Source organism: Argiope bruennichi, chromosome 7 (genome assembly GCF_947563725.1).
Source record: "Argiope bruennichi chromosome 7, qqArgBrue1.1, whole genome shotgun sequence".
Classification (NCBI taxonomy): Eukaryota; Metazoa; Arthropoda; class Arachnida; order Araneae; family Araneidae; genus Argiope; species Argiope bruennichi.
This window is the reverse complement of record NC_079157.1, coordinates 132564033-132572284: the sequence shown is the minus strand read 5'-3', so window position 1 is coordinate 132572284 and position 8252 is coordinate 132564033. Positions and strand designations below refer to the sequence as shown.

At 33.6% G+C, this 8252-nt stretch overlaps 1 protein-coding gene across 1 annotated transcript; it reads left to right on the top strand.

Annotated features, from left to right (window-relative positions):
• On the top strand, nt 1–3932 carry LOC129974929 (uncharacterized). Its single transcript, XM_056087729.1, has 3 exons — nt 1–82; nt 2141–2510; nt 3866–3932. The coding sequence occupies exons 1-2, from the start codon at nt 41–43 to the stop codon at nt 2501–2503; spliced, it is 405 nt and encodes a 134-aa protein (XP_055943704.1). The 5' UTR covers nt 1–40; the 3' UTR covers nt 2504–2510; nt 3866–3932.
• The last annotated feature ends 4320 nt before the right edge of the window (nt 3933–8252 follow it).

Below are 8252 nucleotides of genomic sequence, written 5' to 3'. Positions count from 1 at the left end.
TCGAAAACACTCTGAAGATATAGAATCGCTTTGTGTGGATATGGACATGCATGCGAATTTATCCCAAAAGAAGAGTGAATCGGTAAGATTTAGCATACCTTTACAAGAAAAAACAAATAATATACTTTTTCTTTCTTTCTTTTTTGCTTTTGTACGTTGACTAATTTTAGTCTAACATATGAAATAAAATAGGAATCGGTGTCTGTGTCTGTGTTAAGTCTATGATCGAAATGTTTGTCTTCATCACTAAGAAGAAATGCATTATTAAGCGACGTTTATATTATTTAATATAAAAAAATGAAAATAATTCTCCAGATTGATAGTTCTTAAGAGGCTGATTGTTATCATACTTGCAAACATGAAAGACAGTAAGCCCTGAACTACGGACAATTGAAGGGAAATTGTTGGTTCGATGAGGTTAAGACGATGTTTTTTGGTCGGTCATCAATCTAGTGTCATACTGAAGTTCAGACTGGCATCAATGGATACGATTTGCCAGTATTGTAAGACAATTCATTCAGACTGAGTAGTGCCTCTAAGGGTGCATTCCCAAAACGAAGACATTATTTCAGAAACAATCAAAATTTATTCTCAGTTGAATGTTATGAACATTTGAGTTTTCAGTTCTTGAAACACATCCGCCAATCGAAAAGTGACATAGCTTTGTCTCTATTCTCGATTGAACAGATCATCTCGTTTCGAATCTAAAATGTGTTTTTTTCTGTTAAGCTACAACTAAAGTCATTTTGGGTAATAAAACAATATCGTCGAAACTCAAATATTTGTGCCATTGGTCTCTAGCATTTTATGTTGACTTAGCGAATATCGGGAAAATGTAAATTTAATAAACAGAAAATTGTCTGGTATATAATTAATTTTACACACACATATATATAAATTGTATGCACATAAGTATAGATTGAAAGCAATAAAGTGGATTTCCTGCTATTTGTAAAATAGCTGTTATGCTAAGCTATTACCCCATTGGCATCATAAGCGCTTATATGAGCAGAATTTTCACGATCATATCACCAAAGCGCTGGTATGCGCGCTAGTTTTATGCGCATAAGAACATAACGTAAGAGCTCATAGCAACAGTGCGCAGTTAGTGGAAAGTCATGATTCCAAAGTGAGATCAAATTCCGTGTTATGCGACGATTGCAGGAAATTTACAGAAACCAAAAAATCTTGACATTATTCTTTTACACATTTAATATTATTTTCAAACTGTTCATAAAAATAGAACAGTACACGTCTTTAAGCAAAAGTAGTTAAAAAATAATTGAATAAAATAAATAAAAGCATCAACAACAAAAGAAATTACAATTTGACCATCAAGATTTATTGGCCAATATTTTTTAATACCTCTTGAAATAACTTCCTCTCAGCAGGTTGGTAAATGCTGTGTAATTTGCTAATCACAAAAAAGGAGAATGAAGTAAATGTGATAAATGACGTGTGGTTATATATATATTAACCATTTCATGTGTTATCATTTGGTGAAAAACTATTAAATTTAATTTCTCAAATTATTTTGATTGTATAACTTTACTGAACTAAATAAAATTATGAATACTTTGTATATTTCATTTTTCTTTTTGTTTTATTAATCCCTTTGAATTATTTTTATCTTTATAGAATTTAAAAAAAATTGTTTGGTGATATGGGCTAATTTTCCATTTTTTCGAATGATGCAAATGGATTAATATAAGCTATATGATATCATAAACTATGAAAGCATAAATTGCTATTATATCATTGCTTAAAGAGGAATAACAACAATTTGAAAAATAATGTCATGAAGGTTACCAATTAGTCAAACTTCAGACTTTAAATCGCTCTCTGTCGAGTATACAAATTTCCAATGAAGAAGCGCGAAGACATTTTATTTCTTTTCAAATTTTTTAAAAAATATGACTTATATTTTTATTGGGTTTACCTATTCTTCTGTTACCTTAATAACAATTAATACCGTCATCAAACTTCTGGCGTTATAATTGGCGTTATTTCAAAGAGTAAGATTGTCTCTGAGGCGATCAGAGACTTATTTAGATAAGACAGACATTATTTCTTTTCTGAAAAGTATTCTAATATTAATAAAAGATGTTATTTTGTTATATGATGATACGTTTTTCAACAGATTGCCAAGCAAGTACCCACTCTGGCGTCAGGCGCTCTTTCATCATTTAAGGCTGCTATTGGCGATAAAGCTCCAGTAAAGTTCTTGACTCCTCGGCGGATTGAGCAACCAAACCCTGAAGGACTAAAAATCATTTTAAAGCCATTTTCAGCTCTAAAACTAGGATCATTGAAGCAATTGGAAGGCTATGAGTCAATCACTGATGCCAGTATGAATTTAACAGTCAGAGTTTTTGATGAAGATGATGATCCCTTTTTCATTCACGAGGAAGCAAAAAACATAGTGCTGACCCAAGCCATCGGTACTTCGGGGAGACATGATTTGCAAAGAATATCACATTTTGACTCGATCTACGAAAAATAACATGCAGGTACATGAAAAATTCGGAGTGATTTAACAACTGAGAAACGAATGATGATAAGAGGTTTGTTTTTGCAGAAAAAAAAAATTGGAAATGAAATCGAGTTTCTTTTTTTGACACAACACCAGATAAAATTTATTCGTTACTAGGTTTCCAGTTTATAGGATGGTTATGATTAAAGTTCCACTTCAAAATTTCCTAAATGGAAATCTACTGGACCAAATGTTATCAAATTTGGTAATAGATTAAAGAATATCGTGGGAATTTCTTTCACACCAAAAAAAATGTTCAAAAACTCACCACAAGAAGGGGAAGATGGCGTTGTATGCAATATTGTTAAGTAAAATAGGACTTGGACATCGCGTTAAAATGTGTTTAATCGTTTCTGAAACGAGCTACAAACCACGTTCAATGTGGCTTCCATCATTTTATGTTAGGAATGTTGCGCACATGTCGGTATATCGTATCTTTCAGTTCCGCCAAATTGTTTAGATTATCACCATAAACAGTGCTTTTGAGACAACACACATTGAACATGCTTTGTAATACATTTCAGAAACATGTAAACACATTTTGAAACGATATCTTCAAGTCCTATTTTGTTTAACAATATTGCATACAGCACCATTTTGCACCTGATGGTGAGTTTTTGAACTTTTTTTTTGGCAGAAAAGAAATTCCCGTGACCTCTTTTAAATTATTATCAAGTTTGTAAACATTTGGTCCTGTAGTTTTCCATTTATGAAAATTTCAAAGTGGAACATTAATCATAACCATCCTATAAACTGGAAACCTAGTAACGAATAAATTTTATCTGATGTTGTGTCAAAAAAAGAAATTCGATTTCATTTCCAATTTGTTTTCTGCAAAAACGAACCTCTTATCATCATTTGTTTCTCAGTTGTTGCACGTTTTCGTCCATTTTTGCTTATTTCAAACTCTTATTTTGCTCCCTTAAAGGAATTAAAATAAAGTTAAAAATTGGTGACATATAGTTTGAATGTAATTAAGTGCTTTGTAAAACACAATAAATGTTGATTTAAAAATTTACATTAGAGATCTTCATAATCAAAAGCATTTGCATATTTTAAATCTTATAAAATAAACTTATCTTTATAATTCATGATTAAATTGGAAACTTAATCATGAAAATGTTGAGTATTTCTCAGTGGAAAACATCATATTTATATTTATACATTTTTGAGTCATTTTCCATATAGTAAATTTTAAATATTTTCTTTTATTCATCTTGAAAAATTACTGAAATGACTTTTTTAAAAGCATCGTATTAATAAACCTTTGTTTCATCAAGTACTTCGGCTTCTCTATTTCTTTTCTAATTAATGCTAACTTTCTGTTTGCAGAGAAAACCAAGAAAAAGTCTGCTTTCAGAAAATGAAAATGATATAGGTATATATAGAATAGTCTCTGAAATATAGTGTAACATTTTTGTATCTGCATATGATTTTTTATTGAACTGAATAATCTGATTTTTCATTGGACTGCATATAAGAGATTTTGAAATTTCGCTTCAGTTTTTACCTGCAAAACCATTTTTTGCCGTGTTTGTTTTATCTAATACGATTAATGTGCTTTGTAAGAACTTTGCAATTAAATGCATCTACTTTGCTTCAGGTGTTTTTATTTTCCTTGTTACATAACAACCTATTACATTTGACATTGCTTAGTATGGAAATGTTTATTTTTGTTTTTGTTTTTTAGTCAAAGAAATCATCTATTTAAATAAGCAAAAATGTTCACTGAAGCCTTCTTCTTCTTCAGTTTTTTCTTTTGGGTGGGGATTTTCAAATATAGGGATGAGAAGCTACTAAATAAAAGCGGTTATCATTCCTTTTACCCCAAATATCTGACCATCGAGCCCTACGCAAATGAATGGTAGTCGTATGTACCCTTTCTAAATGGATGTTAAGAATGAGCAAGATTGATTCTTTTTAGCCATGCCTCAATATTGGTGAGCAAGATTTGAAATATAATATACCAAAGATAATATTATCACATATTAATTGTTAGGTTCTATTTGAACATATTGCATATTTCAGTTTATAATATCTTAGGTCCAAATAACCTTAACGGGTAATTCTTTTAACCTGAATGTTATTTATTTATTAAATGTTTATAAAATTGAAAGACTGGTTTGAAAAAGACCCATTGTTTTGAAAATATCCTAAAATAAGTAAAAGTTTCATTATCATCACAATTAATGCTTTTACGCCTATTGTTGTTGTTGCCTAAAGAGATTATCTTTTTCGAGTTCATCTTAAATCCAGGTCGAATAATCTTAGTTTACAGTAACTTTAAAAAAATTTCTCATAAATAGAAAGTGCCTCTTTAAATATGCTTTTCCTGTTAAGGCAACTTTGTATAACGATTCTGCCTCGTTTTCCAGAACACCTGTTCAATGCCACCTTTTCTCAAGCTCATTATCTGAAGAGACGAGGAGAATTCTTTAAAAAAAAGCTATTTACTCTTCTAACAGCTCTAGGAACTTCTTAATTCCAAGAAGCACGTGATTAATCCCTAGAATGAAAAGCAGAATTCGAAAAAGGGCAAGACCCCCGTTTCGCTGGTTGAGTCTAGTAACGAAGATCAGCAGAATGTGAGAGTGAAATGAATGTATAAATAAATAATGATTGTCTTTTGAATTGGCCCTGCCGAGTATGCAGAACTGAAATACATTCGTGAACTTGATAAGGCCGACACTGTAAAAAAATTAAGAGCTTGGTGGATTTCTCCTTACGTTCTCCGAAACTAATAACACATTTTGACCCTATTTCAATTTTTGATAATAGGATTTTGTCTCATTTGGGATTAAAATAAAAGTGTTCTCTGAAGTGAAAAATTAGATGTCGGAATATACACATAAAAGATGTCTCTAGTAGTATGTTGGAAAGTTTTCTAAGATAATGAATCGTGTGTTGAATTTTTAAAGTAAGTTCTGCTGTAATACATTTTCTTTTGATAGCATATTTCTTGAGTGCGTTTTCAACAGGCTTTTATTAGTGTATTGAAATGCAGAAAATAATATTTTTTTATCAAAAAAGAAACATACCAAATCAAAATTTAGATATTCTAAACACTGTGGAATTAGCACACATATTTTTAACTTGAAATGAATTTTATCACTTTTCTTGCTGTATTTATTATATCCTTTCGTTTGAGCAATGAGTTCGACATTTCTTGCTTTTACAATTTTCATAAAGGAATCTGGGTACCGATACTAACTTGTTTTCAAACGTATTGTTAAAAACCTGTAATGTTGTTTTCCAGCACAATTAGTTCAAACACTGGAAAGACAGTTTTACGATCAGCTCTGTTGGACGCTGATCGTGTGCTGCGTCAGTAATTCCAGAGCTTGGTGACAAAATAGATAGTACTGGAAACTTCCAGAATTTTAGCTATTCAACCAATAGGAACCGAGATACCTGTGATTGTTTCAAAACCTCTTCTGCTCGCCTCCCGAGGATTATAAAAGGCCGGTAGTCTCAAGCCGAAGTCAGTTGTGAAACAAGTCGTGAGTAGAGTCGTTGAGAGGATAGCGAAGTAGCGACGGAATAGTTGGATCCGTCCAGCGAAGAGCGAGTGTTGTGTTAAGCTCAAGCGATTACTGAATTGAGTTGTGTGTCGAGTCCTGGTGTTTGTTGTAGAAGCAGCATCGAGTTGTGTGAGGAGAAGACAGTAGTGTAGAAATGAGTTGGCAATTGAATACAGCTAAAGCAAGGAGACAGTGGAGAATTGCAGGCATTTGAAGAGACCGTGGAGTGAAGCTACGTAGATTCTCTCCTCCTACTGAATTCTATCTAGCCGGTTTGTGTGCTGTGGTTGTTATAAATACCGATTTTTCACAACATGGTATTCTGTGACTGCTACTTCTACTGCTTTCTATTTCGAAGTGCATCTTTCGCCTCCACTCTATATTATTATTGATCCTTTATAATGATCTTTGCAAATGCTTTAGGTGGTCAATTTTCGTCATACAGTTATCGTTCCAAGGTCATTCATAGTTTCTGATTATGCTGATCGATTTATGCATCCAAACAATGGGTGTTAACACTAGGAAATTTGAAATTTTTTCACTATTATTATTACTGTGTAAGCTGTATTCTTTTAAATCAACTCAAACCACGCTTGTACCTTCTGTTGTTGTTGTTACTTATCCCCCTTGGACTGAACTCCAATTCAAATCAAGTCCAAGAGGGATGCAGTAGCTTCTGAAGACCCTTGAGCACTGGAGGGCGGAAGTCTGACTTTATCTCATATGTAGATGACACACACACTCGCTTGCACTACCTTTTTTTACAAGGGAGCTCTTTCATACACCTCACAAATAGGACACAGGATAAAGAACAACCATGACCGAACTAGGATTCGAACCCGGGATGCCAAGATCACGCGCTACCCTTAGGCCAGGACGCCAGCCCCCGTACCTTCTAAGGACAATATATAAAATTTCCTTCCTATTAGTTAGCATATAGGGTTCATATATCAGAGAATTTTTTACTAGAAACCTGTAGATTTTGTGCGTGTGTATGCGTACTGGCTTACAAAATATATATAAAAATTCCAATCAACATACTTATAAAAGTAGTATAATACGCGAAAGATGTTCGTTTCTATAAAAAATAAACCTAAATCACGTTTTATTTTGGATATTTTTATAGCTGTTGTTCGAGGAGCAGGTGTCTTCATCTACCCCTTCATAATGTCTGTAAGTCCTACCTGCTTCCTCACATCCGTAACAGCTGTTACGGATGTGAGGCTGATAGCTGCAAATCATCGAAACAGAGTAGCCAGAAGCCATTAGCATTCATTTAAATCAAGGGTTCTCTCGGCAGTGTAAACATTGATATTTAATACTCGCTTTAAGCTTATTCCGTTCGCAGGGTTCTTGTTTGCATCATTCTGTGCACTCGTTAATCCAATTTAATAGCACTGAATTCGATTCCGATTTGAGATAAATGGGAAATATGACAGCTGCGAGCTACCACGATCTGATGTGCCACATCGCTGTACTGATCATTACTCGGAATGTAAATCTAAATTGGATAAATTTATTTACCTCTGAATGATGAACCAGTTTCAAGTATATTACCTGTGGAATGAACGAATAAAACATTGCTTGTGATTATTAGAAATAGACGATAAATTTGTGGGTGCACTCATTTTGTATCTAATGTTTCTTGTGTTTGTGATGTTGCCTCACTCATTCTTTAAGAAATCAGCGGTCATATTGTGAAACATTATGGCGCGTTTTGTACATTTTACTGAAGAATTCTTAGCATCCCAGTTGTCCGCAGAGGCCGCGCTGACTTGATGGTAAGCTCACGGCTTCGGAACTAGAAGGTTTTATATTCGAGACCCGATTCCACTTAAGAACCGTCATGTAAGTGTATCTGGCGCACGTAAAATAACATTGGGGCCGAACGTTCCTCCTGCTGGTGCGGTGTGGAAGTTTGGAGAAGAGGTGCAGGTTCAGATGTCTTCCTGTTCATCTGACCGCGGTTCAATATGACGAGGTCCGTCCCAAAATAGCCCTAGTGTTGCTTTAAAACGGGACGTTAATAAAACTGATCTAACCCAGTTGTTCGCATTCCTTTCGACTAATTATTTCAACATATGTTGCAGGCCTGCAATTTTTTGCTGTGGCAGCTTTCATTTGATCCAATTTATGGCAGTATTTCATAGAATTTATTGTTTCACCTTGAGGAAGGATCTCGTAGAAAATGGCGCCTT

Coding starts and splice junctions, on each gene's coding strand:
- LOC129974929 (XM_056087729.1), top strand. CDS start 41: ATGGACATGCATGCGAATTTATCCCAAAAGAAGAGTGAATCG. Junction 83..2,140: donor CCCAAAAGAAGAGTGAATCG/GTAAGATTTAGC, acceptor GTTTTTCAACAG/ATTGCCAAGCAAGTACCCAC.